The 15,638-nt window shown below is 41.0% G+C and overlaps 1 protein-coding gene across 10 annotated transcripts in view; it reads left to right on the forward strand.

Annotated features, from left to right (window-relative positions):
* Positions 1–15,638, forward strand: part of LOC123586297 (suppression of tumorigenicity 18 protein) — a 257,980-nt gene that overhangs the window by 153,511 nt on the left and 88,831 nt on the right. For 9 of the 10 annotated variants that reach the window (XM_045455341.1, XM_045455340.1, XM_045455337.1 and 6 more), the window contains 2 exons: positions 1,016–1,070; positions 3,400–3,430. In XM_045455341.1, coding sequence (XP_045311297.1) covers positions 1,016–1,070; positions 3,400–3,430 — 86 coding nt within the window. Of the gene's footprint in view, positions 1–1,015; positions 1,071–3,399; positions 3,431–15,638 lie in introns of those variants that run through there. The other variant, XM_045455346.1, reaches the window with a different exon arrangement.

Here is a 15,638-nt window from a genome sequence, read left to right on the forward strand (position 1 = left end):
AAGTCTATGGCAGGTCAGTGCCTTCAATCACAACTCAGCCTCAGAGAGCAGAGATGCGTCTCCCATTACCATTGCAGTCACACGGCATCCACACTAGTGTCAGGATTTAAGGATGGGCGCCACGGAGAGTGCCTTCTGCCTGCCTCGCGTTCCCAGCAAGCAAAACAACTTCTTTGCATTGAAGAATTCCTTCTGCTAGTATGCAAAGGTGAATTAAGCTAGAGATGATGGCGAGGTTCTAGTGAAATGGATAGGAGTAGTCATGTCTGACTGTTATCTCCAGAGGGGCAAAAACAACAGGCTTTTAAAAGTCTTTCCATCCTTTCGGTAGCTTATTTCATCGCATTTAAAATATTTAGTAATGATGCTGTAGGGAGTTTGATGCTGACACACATGATGCTCAAATTTCACTTTCCTTATAGATTTGCATGATTATAACCGGTATTTATTTCTGGAATTCTGGGAGTCAGTGTATGTCATTTGATGATCAACATTTCCAGTGGTATTTTGAAATGCTGGTGTTTCAGGGGTTTGCCTTCATGTTGCTTTTTACCCAGGGGATTATTTTTCCCGAATTAGAAGGAGGTATGTATCAGAAAGGGTCTAGAAATGCAAAGGAATCATATTTTAGTAAAATCAGCCTGAAACCTTTTGGTTTGGCATTTGAGGTTTTGTCTCCCTTGCAACCACTGTTATTCAGACAATCCTTTTTTTTGTTGTTGTTTTTCTATCTGCGTAATGCCAGAAGTGTTTGAATCGCTAGCAAACACTTACGGACAAGGACATCTGCCCTCTTGTCACTGTTTCCTCTGCCTTCAGCATCTATAAAAGTATTTCCAAAATTCATGGACCGCAAGAGCAGTCACAGCTCTATACCTGCCGAGGATGAGTGCTATTCAAGAGCATGGAAGGCTGGTCTATTTTTCATAATCACCTTCAGAACTTGTAAGGACACGTTTTCATATTTTGGTCAATATCAAAGGAATGACCTCAGGACTTTGTGTTCATGTTACAGATGGATGCAGAGACTGAAGATAAAACGCTGCGTACCCGCTCTAAAGGAACCAAGGGTGAGTTAGTAAGCAGGTTCCATGACACCGTGCCCACCACACCATGAAATATGGGAGTTCCAATGCTCAGTCCCTAATGGGTAGTCAGAATGATTACAACTTCCTCCGGGCTTCTTTTTTTTATTTTTTTAAATCAAGCTAGGACACTGGATCATGGCATTGAGAGCTAAATATTATGAACCAGGAGCTAAAGGACTCAGAAAAGTCCCAATGGTGTATGATGCTGATTTTTACAAAATGCGATCACGAGTAGATTTAAACGTCATGCAAAACAACACAAGGGTCAGCAAGGGAAGGAGGATGCTTCACAGAGACCTCCAGATGATTGAAGTGACCTTTAATGGGCAAGGGAAAAGACAGAATTGTTAGTTTCCTGCCAAAGCCAGTTTTGATTTTTATGTTACCTGGTTTAGTGGCTCCCAGTCTAAACTTAGTTCAAGTAAAATGATGATGTTTGTTTTTTGCCTGTCCCTGCTGGGAATTTCCGGCAGCTCGGCAAAGTAATGTTTGAAAGGTTTAACTTGCTGGTTATCCTTCTCTTTTTGGAGCCAACAGATGGTAATGTAATATTGAAATATAAACAGGCCCTTGATGATCTAAACATCTGGAAAACAGGATTGACTGGCAATAATACCCCTTAAGGAAAATAACTTTTATTATAATTAGCTATATTTTTGTGACCCTTAATTCTAAATGGAGAACTGTAGCTCACCATAGCCTCTGAAAACACTCTGGATAGCTGTTTCTTACGCAACTCTTCTCCCCAGAGGCCTCGCTAAGGAAGACCTGAGTTAGGAAGCAATAGTGCAATTTGTTTGGAAGGGTTTGAGATGTACGGTCGAAAGTCGCTAATCAAATGAAATGCTTTCCATAGTGATGTTCATATTTGTAGTCAAGTTAAATAATTCCTGTTTGACTTGAAGTCCAGAATCCCCTCAATTTTTTTTTTTTTTTTTTTGAGAGAGAGACAGTGCGAACAGGGGAGGGGCAGAGAGAGGGAGAGAGAGAGAATCCCAAGCAGGCTCTGCTCTGTCAGCGCAGAGCCGGATGCGGGGCTCAAAGTCACAAACTGTGAGATCGTGACCTGAGCTGAAGTCGAGGGTTGGACGCTTAACGGACTGAGACACATGGGTGCCCCTGGAATCCCAGAATCTTTAATAAATTCCAGAATGATGTGTTTTTTAGTTCAAATGCAACCATGGTTGTCTTTAGCGATGATAACCAAAATGCAGAATGCTATGCAAGATGCAGCAGCATTTTCTACCCAAACAGAGGTTTGATACCATGTTAGTGTCTAATGTTACTTCAAGTTACTTTAAAGTTACTACATTATATATCATAATATTTAGAATGCAGTAATTCTAGACATTAGACTTTTACGCAGCAAACTTCTCAACAGAATACAAATTTAAGAGAAAAAATGACTCGTATTGTTATTTAGGATAAGCTCACATCCGTCATACATCCGGCATACTAGCGACAGTATTTGGATTATACGAATCTCTTGTTTTGACTTCTAAAAGCACACTATTCTAGCAGACTTTTAAAATGTGGGTCTTTTAATTTGCAATTCTTCTTGTACTTTGAATTCTTTTGGCACATGATATCCACCCTTAAATAGAGCCAAAATGTTCTTCTAGAAATGAAACAACTGTTTTCTCGTGCGGCATGAGTAATCTTTAAAACCACCTGTTGTCTTTCTCAATATGCTGCTTACCCTTGTGTAGGCAGGTATTTATAAACATGAACTTCTTTCATTCGCATCATTTGTCAGAAAAATCAAAGCTTTTTTTTTTCTACAAGATTCTTATTTTTAAACCATTCTTGACATTAGCTCAGCTGAACATATCTTCCTTTCTGCATACAAGTGACATTTATGGAGCATCATCTTGGGACACATTTAGTAAAACTTTACCCGTTTTATTTAAATACTTGTTTAATGTCAATAAAAATGTAAGCTTGGGATCCTTCTGAAAAACTTCATATAAACAATAGACTTGATATAAAAAAGAATTCAAGTCCTTCGAATTCTTGTAAGTTTTCAGTGACTCGTTAAAGACAGGCCTTTGAAAAACCCAACCCATGAGTGTCAGGCCCCAGGGTCACCTGAGGCACTAAAGCCAGAGTCATCTGTTCTGGGCCATATTCATCTCCCCACTGGTTTCCAAAGCACCAGAACCAGAAAAGATCAATCTACCCAGCAGGAAATTAAGCGGGGTCTGCGCTAACCATTTATCGGTCATTAACTCTGGGTGCGTGAAAAGTTTTCAAAATTATACTGTTTTCAAAATTATAAACTGATTTTCTCTTTCTTTCTTTTTGTCCACAGTGCCAATAGATTCTCTAATTCAGGAGCTTAGGTAAGATTTGCCCCATGTTACTTTTTCTAATATCGATTGGCTTTAATCATTAGAACGTTTTGTACTTTTCAAAGCGGAGAATCCCTGTGTTAGTATGAACCATAGGCCAACAGGCTTCTTTGTCTGTACCCCAAAGGAGAAGAGAGGGGAAAAGCACTAATAATTGATTCAAAACAATTAGGGCTAATATTTGGATAAGAAAACACAACCACATTTTGCTGTGATGTAGTTTCCCCGCTTTTCTGTGTGGAGTATTTGCTTTTTCTGTGCCCATACCTCACCCATGGCTTGTGTGTGCCCTGGTGGCCAGTGAAGAACGAGCTGTCGTCCGTGAACCTGAGCAACAGATGGCCCAGGTGCTAAGTTCTCCAGTTTCTGTTTTAAATAGATAATTCTATCATCAGTTTTTACGTGTAGACATTGGAAGACAATAGGTTTGTGGGTGCGTCCATACATTTCCACCTCAGATACTGAGAATGCCCCCCCCCCGGCAATGTTACGAAAAGTCCACTGCAATAGGTTTTGCAAAATAAACTCCAATTCGAATTTTTGTTTTGTAGCGTCTCTGTCAAGGTGTAGTGTATGAAAAAATACATTTTAAAAAGAAACATGTGCGGACGATACATATTTTGTACTGATGATATTTTTTTTAGAGAAATGGTGTCAGGAGCAAGATGAGTCCTTTGTCCCTCGTCTAGATTTGCTATTGCAAACCCAGAAAGTCTCCAGCCTACGATCTAACCCACCTTTCTGAAAACGACGATGGTCTATGTGCGTTCCTCAGGAAAACGTTTGAAAACCGTTCTTTACGTGGTTATTTTCCCAGGCAACTGTGTTCTGTCATTTCCTGAAGCAAAGGCTCTCTCAGTTCCACGTTTCCTAGGACTCATTGTGTCGCGGTTTCAGTCCACTTGCTTCGTGGAACACGTGTCTATCAGCACCGTTAGACACCCATGCTGATCTCTTCTCTGTGCAAGTTAGTGGGGAATCGTCAACGAGAAGTTTATATTTGAAATTACTTGAGCAGAACGGATAGCACGCTCACACTAGGACAGGATTAAATGAATGAATTGTCTGGCTCGCTTAAATTCTCGCTTTGTAAGCCTGCTCTCATGTAAAATTCCTATCTGTTTGGAGACTTCATGTTCCCCATAGAACGATCAAAGGAAGTTTAAAACGATCAAGGGCTCACAGCACCTGAGACGTTTGCCATTCCGGTGGTTTCCTAGTGGCCCACTGCCGGGACGGGGCACCTGTGAACTCGCGGTCTTTCCCCTTGTTGAAATAACTGTGTCTCCAGTCCGTCCTTCCAGGGAATGAAACCAATCTGGGAGGGAAGAGAGCCTTTTGAGTCAGAAGTCTTGAAAAATAACTTGAAAGAGAAAAGAGAATTTTGAAGGAACAAATAAGTGTGTGCTTTGGCTTAAGGAGAAATCTATAATTCATAGAGAAAAAGGAAGGAATCAGCAGAGAGCAGCAACTTTGTGGGGGAAAATGTGTAATATCACCTTTCTAGGGCAATAGAGCTTACTATTTAACCACGTTGTTAGCTTTAATAATTACAATAAAATGCGAGTGCCCGGGTGGCTCAGACGGTTCAGCGTCTGATTCTTGATGTCAGCTCAGGTCTTGATCTCCGGACTGTGAATCCAAGCCCCACACTGAGCTCCGCACTGGGCGTGAAGCCTACTTAAGAGAATCATTATTATTATTGTGAAGCAAAACTAATATATATTGAGCTCTTGTGTGCCAGACACTCTTGAGCGTTCTTGGTTACGTTATTATTTCGCTTAATCCTCACAATAACCATTTAAGGTAGAAACTATGATATTTCCAATTTTTAGATGAAGAAAGCGAAAAGAGTTTTCGTAAATAGGTCAAGATTATGCAGCAAGTAAGTAAGCCAGTCTTTTAACTCAGGCTGGCTTCTCAATTGTCATGCCATGCTTCCTCCCATGCACAATTAATACTAACCATCTAGAATGTAAATCAAAAAGACATGGTCTGTTGTTCATATTCCCAGCAGCTGGATTTTTTTAATTCTGTATTTTAACCGTATGGTTTGCTTTTCAACAGCTTAGTTTTCTGAAATTCAAACAAAGAAGGTGGTTTGATTAAAAGTAATAATATTTCCTGTTTTCCTAATTCTCTACAAGTGATTTTTTTTTGTCAGATATTCAACTTTACCTAATTTCTCATTAGACCAACTCAGAAAGCTGGTGATAATTGCTGGGAAAATTCATAAACAAAACTAAGTCACCTATTTTTTCTTTCATAAGATCCAGTTTATAAAAATTACTAACTGATGATTGTTTGTTTTATAATTACGAATTTTCAACAGAATATTCATGCTTAGGCGTGTGTTCCAAATTGTTTCTTAGATGGCTTTAAGTTGACCAAAGTATTAACCCGAAGTATTAATTCTATATAAATCTTGGGAAAATGTTCTGATTTATATGGAAGGTTATGTTTTTAGTGTCTTTTAAATTTTTGCACAACTTTATCCATTTGCTACAACTACTCCTCCAACTTATTCTGCAGATTTGTTCCAGAATCCAGGGTTTTTGTGCACCTGAATTCTGAGTATCTTAGGAAATGGGACACATTTTCCCCAGTGTAAAAGTTACGGCTGTTTTCTAGGGAACATTGGCAACTTTATTTAGTTCTTTTTAGAATGCATTGGACATGTTATTGCTTCTAGAGCTACTACTTACAAAAATACTAATACAAATGAAGCTAATTTAAATATACTGTATATTGTTCATGACACTAATAAAAATTGATAGTGACATTCTCATCTTCTTATTATACTCTATGTCAGCTACGATCATCACCATTAAAAAAGCAATTTATAACCACAGGCCCACCTTTAATCACATTCCTTATTAGCATTTCCAGTCTTTCCTCCAGCACAATACAGGTTACAGGTGGTGTGGAGAAGGCGCTGTCGTGTCTTTCTAAATCATGACCACTGTATTATCTCTGCTTTTCTTTTATTACTAGTATCCTTAATCTGACCCAAATGCTATTGCATCTACTAACATTGGTAATTGTCTCATGCATTGGCAAAGTGTTTTACACCAATCCAGCCCTTTCCTCTAATTAGGAAAATATATTCTAGCCTCTGAAATGGCTTTCCTATGTGACTACTTAGAGACACAAATGAATTCAAGACTCTTAAGTGTATTAGATTCAGATCCCACTGTCCTTTCGTGGCCTTATTACCGCTTACTGATTTGTTGGCTTCAGTCTTTTAATGAAAATTTCAATTTAGTTGTCTTTTTACATTTTTTTCTTTTGTATAATTTGTTTCTTCATTTAAAACCACGTTATTTGGCATTTTCTTGTAAATTTTAAAATGGTAAGTATTTTTTTTTAAAGTTTATTCATTTACTTTGAGAGAGAGCACAAGAGAGCATGAGTGGGGGGAGGGGCAGAGAGAGAGAGAGGAAGAGAGAGAATCCCAAGCAGGCTTCCCTGTTGACTGTGGGGCTCGATCCCACAAACGTGGGGTCATGACCTGAGCCTAAGTCAAGAGTCAGATGCTTAACCGACTGAGCCACCCAGGCATCCCTAAAATGTTAAATATTTTCTAGGCTCTATAATCAGTAGGCTGTAGATTTAATCATAACATTTAATCAGCATGTGAAAAAAATTGCAACCTACAGCTTTAGATGGCTTTCTCTCTTTCCTTCTATCTTATTTCATTCATGATAGTCTTTATATCACTTAAATGTTTTACTCAATAGCTTTTCCAACTTGGAGGGGGGATAAAGTTTCTTTTAATAAATACGATTTTATTGCAACTACTTATTGCACAGATTTCTGGAGATGACAACTAAAGGAAATAAAATGGACATAAGCTGATTTCTAAAATTAAGTGTCCCATAAATCGATCATCCAGGTTAGAGGAAATACGTAGCTGTAATCACGAGGTTGGAGGAAAGAAGGAAGAAAGCCTCGTCTTTCCTTTCATTGCTATGATTTCCAAATGCAGGGCTCGGTTCATGCTTTGGGTATTTAATAGCATATCTCCTACATTCGTGTCTTTCTAAATGTTGTTGCCAAGCCTATGAACTAGAATCCAGGAGCCTGACGCCTTAAAGAAAACTCATTTTCTTATGGGCTATTCTGGGGGGCAGGTGAGAGTGATAACCAAGGCAGATGATGGTAAGGATTGGATATCGAAGAGAAGTGTCCATCTGGGGGTGGCTGATGCGTCCCCATTCATTTGCCTGCTCTCCGCCTTCCTCGTCCTCACCTCTGGGTAATGGATCGGCTCTTGTTGGACATATGACATGAAAGCATAAGATCGGTTAATCACTCCAGAGAGATCATTTGTGCCTGCTAGGGTAAGAGAGTGTCTTAAAATAGATTAGGGAGTCTTTCAATAAGAATGAAATTTTTAAAAGAGTTTGTTATTTAACAAGAAAATCCCATTCACCATAATTCTATCATATATTTATGTACTTACATAGCCTTTAATAGCATTTAGCACTGAACCTGCTATTGAGTGGGCCTTCAATAGGTGCCTATTGAGTGAGTTGTTGAAATAACACGCAGTGTCTAATTGGATCCATACAATCAGCCTGGGGGATAGTCAGGACAAATGACATGAGCCACATTTAACTTATGAGCCGAGTAGGGGAAGTTAAGGGATTTATTTATACAAGGGGTTTGAGTAACAAGTGACTGCACTGGAAGTAGAACTTAGATTCTGTTTGTGGTGCAGGGCACATCCCACACGTTCCCAAACCCACTGCAGTCGGTGTATTATTTTCCATGACTGCAAGCCCTCATAGAACCCCCCCCCCCTTTTTTTTTTTTTTGACTTTTTGGAGCAGTTTTAGCTTCACAGAATAACTGAGCAGAAGGGGGAAGGTACAGGGCCTTCCTGTAGACCCGGTGCCCCAACACACACAGCCTCCACCAGGATCGACACCCCCACCAGAGCGGCTCATTTGTTACAACTGATGAACCTACATTAACACACCAGCCTTCCATGTCGTCATCCACATTTGGAGGAAATAATTACTTGAACTTTATCAATAAATTAATAAATCAGGTTGAAATCTATCTGCCAACTGACCCCGGCACATTTTCTTTATTCACCACGGTGCCAGTGATAAAGAGGCCAGTGTCCTTCCTTTCTCGATTTTTTCCATGAATTGATCATGCGATTTTAAGTCTATGTTAAAGTGTCAGGAGATGATACAAATCTGTCTCCTCTATTTGTTTTTCCTTTCAAAATGCTACCTCCGGGTGATCTACCATGGGCTTTGTACTTCGCAGATTGATTTTTATTTTTTTTTAGTATTTATTTATTTTTGTGAGAGTGCAAGTGGGGCAGGAGTAGAGAGAGGGGAACAGAGGATCCAGAACGGGCTCTGCAATGACAGGCTGACAGCAGCGAGCCCGATGTGGGGCTCAAACTCAGGAACTGCGAGATCATGACCTGATCTGAAGTCAGATGCTCAACAGACTGAGCCACCCAGGTGCCCCTCGGGGACTGATTTTACGGTATGGGAGGCGTGTGTCACTTAACATTCACCTGAGACTGATGACAGGCATTTAGAAATAGGCCAAGGATGGGGTCCTGTCCCTTCAAAGCACGTTGAACTTAGAGACTAAATGGCTGTACGTGCTCCAGTTGGCACACATCGTTTCTCTGTCTATTTTTATATCAATAGTATATACTATATATAAAATTGTGATTACATGGGAAGAGGCAATGTAACTTAACTGTATATATTCTATTTTAAACTAGCATTTCTGCATTTCAGAAAAATGCTATGGAGCTTGTAAGTAAATCCTGAGAGTGAAGTTTCTCAGAAAAAAATAAGAACAAGAAAATGTGCTTTCTTTACCTTTTAGTTTTACATTCAAATATTATCGCAAGAATCCTATTGGAGCAGCCAGGCTACGGGGTCACATCTGCTCCTGATGTTGGAAGTGATATCACTGGTCCGTGTCAACCAATAGCTTAAAAGAGTCTGAGGCACTAACCTCTCTAGAAATCTGACATTTTCTAAAACTGTGACAAAACACTGCCACTGTGGGCCGCACGTGAAGATTTACCTCACTGTGGCTTTCAGATTTGTGGAGCTCACCCGCAGAGATAATTTTTTCCAGCCATTGAGCTTTTCTTTTTGTGTAACATAAATCTTTTTACACAGCAGTGTTTGCCACTCTTGACTGAGGAGTGAACGTTTCCTCTGCTAGCTGTTCATTTGGGGCTCCCTCCGCATCAGTGGAGTGCCGGGTGTTGCGGGAGAGAGAACACTAATGGTGTCGGCATCATAACCCCGGCGAGTTATATGATAACTGTCACCGTGGGTGACGTGAGCAAAGTGCGACAGGCGTGGAGCAGGAGAGATCACTTCCAACTTGGGGATCGAATGTGACCCTGTAGCCTGGCTGATCAGAGTATCTGCTTGGCTGGCATCCCCTGGGAACTTGCTGGAAATGCACTCTCAGGCCCGGCCCAGATGCATTTTCTCAGATCTCTAACCTAGTAACATGCATACTTAACTTTGAGAAGCACTAGCTTAGACTTTGCTGCTTACTTGGAATAGCTCTTCTCTCTATTGCTAATTTTCAACAGTGTGGATCAGCAGGGAAGTCAAATGTTTGGGCTTCTTTGGGATTTTCCTAGTTTGTGGATTCATGGGTTGATACAGAAGGCTCCTTAGCCAAGAAGCAGCAAGACTTGACCTTGAACACTTCTCCAAGGTCACACACCAGCCACTGATAGAAACCCCAGACCTAGGTCTGGGATTAACCCATTGTTTGCATTTGTATTGGTCGAAAAGTCGCAGAATACTGAACAGTTTTAACGGCAGTGTAGCAAAAAGTATGAGCCCTGGTCTCCTGTGAGTCTTTGTTTTGACCTCTTGCAAGTGTTTGAAATCAACCAAATCTTCCTTAAATATTTCCCACAGATCATTAGAAAGCGAAAATATGTAAGGATGCTTTGTAAACAGCGTATTATATGCCTCCGTAGATGACTTCATAGTCATCGAGAGTGTGTTCTCAGAGTATTTAATGATTATGTCTCAAGCAAAATCCAAAATCTCCTTCAGCTTCCGTATGTCACATGACTGCCTTGCCATTTTGACACCTTAGTAACTAATAGGCTGAGGTTCCTTCTAACTTGCCTAGGCACTTTGTTCCCTTTGGTCGCCATCTTCTCGCCCTAATGTGCTCTTTTTATTTAATTATTTTTAAATTTACATTCAAGTTAGTTAACATGTAGTGTAATAATGATTTCAGGAATAAAATTTAGCGATTCATCACTTACAAATAATACCCAGTGCTCATCCCAACAAATGCCCTCCTTAGTGCCCCTTGCCCATTCAGCCCTCCCCTCCCCCCAAACCCAACGCCCCTCCAGCAACCCTCAGTTTGTTCTCTGTATTTAAGAGTCTCTTATGGTTTGTATCCCTCTGTTTCTGTATTATTTTTGCTTCCCTTCTCTTATGTTCATCTGTTTTGTATCCCAAATTCCACGTGAGTGAAGTCATCCGATATTTGTCTTTCTCTGACTGACATAATACACTCTACCTCCATCCACGTTGTTGCAAATGGCAAGATTTTATTCTATTTGATCGCCGAGTACTATTCCATTGTATATATGTACCACATCTTCTTTATCCATTCATCAGCCGATGGACATTTGTCGCCCTCGTGTGCTCTCGAGCACCTCGAACACAACGTGGAATTTTTTAACACTATTGCTTGTTTCACCTCAATCCTTCTGGAAGGGGAGGCATTGACTTTAATCTTCAGGCAGAACACTTCATGTCTTCCTGTTATGTTTTAGGTAAAAGATACCCATTTGAAGTCCCATCTCAATCGCATTGTATGCTTGCAAAAATAATGTTTCTGACATCTTGCAGTATTTTTCCTGCATCAAATGTGAACTGAAATACGTATGTCCCACAGCGTTGACAGATCGGCTCCCGCAACTAAACCACGGTGTGCTTGAATTTTCAGTATTTCCTCACCATGGGTGACTTCTCATAACACGAATGCAAACCCCCACTTAGGATGTGACCAGTTCACGTGGTAGAAAGAACAGTGGATTAACAGCAGCCCTGGGTTCTGGGAGTTCTGTCAGTGGTTAGCATGTGACTCTGGAGAGGTGTTCAAAGTCTTGCTGCCTTGTTGGCTCAGGAAACTTCTGTAAAGCATTTTGAGTCCTGGCCTCTGAATTCACCCAACTTCCCTCCATCCCCATCCCAAAGTATAGCTACATTGAAACTCTTGCTTTATTCGGACATACCCTCTGAGTTCATCTTTGCCTTTGAACCTCTCCTTGGCTACCTTTTCACCTGTTGGTGTTTTCCTTGCATGATCTTTCTCCTTGTTTATTTTCTCTTCTTGAAAGAGAAAGTGTTGTTTTTTTTTTTTTCTAATCACCTTTATCCTCACATTTTGGTCTTCTAATCTCACCACGATGTTGTTTCCTACAGGAAACCCCAAGGCCTAAAGCTGCTGCTTATCCTTCTTTTTATAAAGTGCTCTTTTCATCTCAACTGTTGTAATCGATTCCTGGCAAAATTCTTTCCTTCATCTTCTCCCACGTGGGATTCATCCTCATCCTTTAAGGCAAATGACTAATGTCATCTTCTCCAGGAACTGTCCCCGTGACCTTCCAGACTGACTAACAATTTTTCCATTGTGTACTCAAAGTACTTCTTTTCTTGTCTGTGTTAAAGCAACTGATTACATTGAATCATAGCTATTTTATTATTCATTCGTCCGTCTGTCCACCCATTCAAAAGAAAGCAGATTCCCTGCCTTCAGGTTTACAGTTTGATTGGGAAAAATTAAAAACAAAAACTAAAACTAAAAACTAAAAAATTTTAATTAGTCACACACAATTTTGCCTCAATACACTTTTATTTGCTCAACTTTTTAAGGACAAAGAATCTATTTTATTCACCAGTGTATCCCTAGTACATGATGTTACTAGAAAAAAATTTATTTTGCATTGCCTACCAATGTTTGCATTTAGAATAAGTAATGTAGTTAGTAACTCATTGTAAAGGAATTTCTATTTAATGTCAGTACTCTTTAACTATTTTTATATAGTGCCCACAACTTCTTTGGTTCCAAATTCTTAGATTCTTTCCCTCATTCTGTCCCTTTAAAGTCAAGACTGTTTAGCTAGCAAAACTCTCCCTGGCTCCTTAACTACAAACCAGCCTCCTCTGGCTGGCTTCGAATTCATTTCTCAGTCATATTTCTATCGTCAATAAGTGTCTTCCTCTACAAATATATTTTATCAAGGTATCAGACAGAAAAGTGAGGTGACTTTAATTCTGTTACTTCTCCTTTGGTCTCATTTGGTCATTTGCAACCGGGAAGAGAAACTAAGACTGGAATAGAAATTCACATTTCTGTATTTGTATGAAGGATCAGCCAAAATGAGTCCTCGGACAAGAGTGGCCTCGTGCCACAAGGTCAGAAAGTAAAGCCACCCCTGGACATGTGATCACTTAGAAGGAATCCAAGGCTGGGGCAGCCAGGTACAGAACAGTGTAGATAAGGAAGAATGTCTTGAGCTTGGGGTTTTTAAAAAGACCCTCACCCTGGTTCTCAGCCTGAGGCACAGGAGCACATTCTCATCAGTGGGGGAGGCACTTTGGAGATGTTTCTCAAAGGTGGGGTGAGAAATGCATTCTAGGGACTTGTTTCCAACTCAGGGTCAGGGGAGTGGGCCTATGTGAGGAAGTGATTGCAATATGTCTATGAGGTCACACTCTCCACCACCTTTCCTGTGTGGGGGGTCCCAGAGGAGACTCCCTTCTGCTAGGTCAACCCAATGAGAACAGAGAGAATTTAGACTCCAGAGCCCTCAGAGTATTTGTGGTTATGGCTCCAGAGCTTCTGAGGACCCTGTGTCCTTGTAGATGGAAGCTAACACAAAGCCTTCAGTCTCTCCTGCAGGATCGCTAAGCTCTGGGTTCCTTCAAGTAAGGACCGGCGGGTTCATGCTGCCATGATCATTTTTTTTTTATGTTTTACTTTATTTGTTTTGAGACACGGAGCGTGAGCAGGGGAGGGGCAGAGAGAGGGAGGGAGACACAGAATCCGAAGCAGGCTCCAGGCTCTGAGCTGTCTGCACAGAGCCCGACGTGGGGCTCGAACCCAAAAGCCGTGAGATCATGACCTGAGCCGAAGTGGGAGGCTCAACCGACTGAGCCACCCAGGCTCCCCTGCCATGATCATTTTTAAAGAAACTTGGCTTCCCGACACAGCACACTTCCTGATTTCCTCTTAGTTCTTTGTATCTTCTCAAGTTCTCATTGATAGTTCACCCTCAACAGCCCAGACTCTAAACACTGGGTCTCCCCAGGTGTGTCCTTGATCTTTTTTGCAGTTGATCGTTTGGTGATCTCATTCAGGCTTTTAATATATTTACACACAAATAAACCCTTTCTCCCTAAGCTTCACGCTCCAACTGTGTAGTCAACATCTCCAAATGGATCCCTAATGTGTATCTCAAACTCAATAATCCCAGACCGAAGTCATGATCTTCTATAAATTGGACACACCCGCAGCCCTCCCCGTATCAGTACCTGGGAGGCACAAGAGCCCTGGAGCCATCCTTGACTTTTCCCTTCACACTCTAAATGCAATCTCTCTGAACATTCTTATGTGTTGAATTTCAAGATAAACGCACAGTTTGACCCTTTCTCCCCACCCCCACTGCTCTTTCCAGGCTCCCAAACCAACACTGTTCACTTGAGTTACTAAGATAACCTCCTCACCGGTTTTCTTCCCTCTGCCATTAGCAACTTGCAGTTTACTCCACAAGGCAGCCAGAATGATCTTGTTAAGGGGAAACTCAGACCATGTCACCGCTCTTCTCAAAACCTTCCAATGGTTTTCCCTTTTCTGAAAGAAAAGAAAAAAATTATTACTCTGACCTGGTCTCTCTGACCTCTCCATTGTCTCTTGGTGTACACATGCCGTTCCCTGGATCAGACTTGCTGATGCCTCAGGCTTTTACGTGCTGTTCTCATTGCCTAGAATGCTGTTCCTTGCATTGCTGCAAGTCTCTGTCCCTGTCTTGCTTCAGGTCTTTACTCAAATGCTTCCTCGTCAGCAAGGCCTTCCCTGACCTCAGCCTTTAAAATGCCAAGCCCTCATTTCTCAGCTTTCTCTATTCTCTTTCCCTATTTTATTTTGGGTGGGCAAAAAAAAAGAAAAAAGAACACCTTTTCACATGTGGTACAACTACTTACTACCTTGTTTCTAATCTGTCTTTTTTCAAGGCATCGTTAAGCTTCCTGAAAGCAGGAATTGTAACCTTTTATTTCATTGATAATATCGCCAAATCTAGAAAGGTGCCTGACGCTCGCATAAGGAGCTAATGAAAAACTTTGCCTAAATGTGTTCCAAGTGCTATAGAAAGCAATGGAATAAGGCAAGAGCTCACAGTTTTTGAAATAGCCTGCGGGTCATAAAAACACAGTGTGATAGTTCCTATAGAATAGATTTATGTAAGGGAGCACGCTAGAATGAGCAACTAATCCTGGTGGGGTTTGTCCCGGGTTGGAAGGTTGAGAGGGTGTCTGCCCAGGCAACTCCAGTGGACAGAGAGAGGGACTCTGTAAAGATGAGTTAAATTCGACTGAATGGCAAAGTCTTCGATCAGCCTGGTTCTTGGCCTGCTGTGGGTTTGGGTGGCTGGGGGGTCAAAGGAAAAGGAATGGAAAAGAACAGAGGTTGTCCCTTGAGCGTATATGGAGGCCAATTTCCTCTGTTACTTCAAACTCACTTCTGTTTGCCCATCCTGAACAAGATCGCCCCATATTTTTAAAAGCCATGAAAAAATCATGTATCCGAAGAAAGATTATACTGTAAGATCCAAATGGCTTTATTTTTTCTGATTTTTGTGCTTAATGAGTTAAGCTTTGATAATCAGTTTATTTCTACATCTAAAAACAAGGGATGATTTCTTAACAACACTGTAGACCAAGCCTGCAAATAGGTTTTTAACCTCATGATATCTGTTAATCATGGAAACATCCCTATAAGTACTGATTTACAAGATGGCTCCCCGAAGCCCAGCCAACCAATGTGTGGGTCAAATGGTGAAATGAGTATCCTGAGCCCTCGCGTCCCCTGAAGCACTACTGTCCAACTGGTCTGGATGAGCGAGCTGTGGCTCAGAACTGGGTTCCCAGTTGCTTTG

Source organism: Leopardus geoffroyi, chromosome C3, assembly GCF_018350155.1.
Source record: "Leopardus geoffroyi isolate Oge1 chromosome C3, O.geoffroyi_Oge1_pat1.0, whole genome shotgun sequence".
NCBI lineage: Eukaryota > Metazoa > Chordata > Mammalia > Carnivora > Felidae > Leopardus > Leopardus geoffroyi.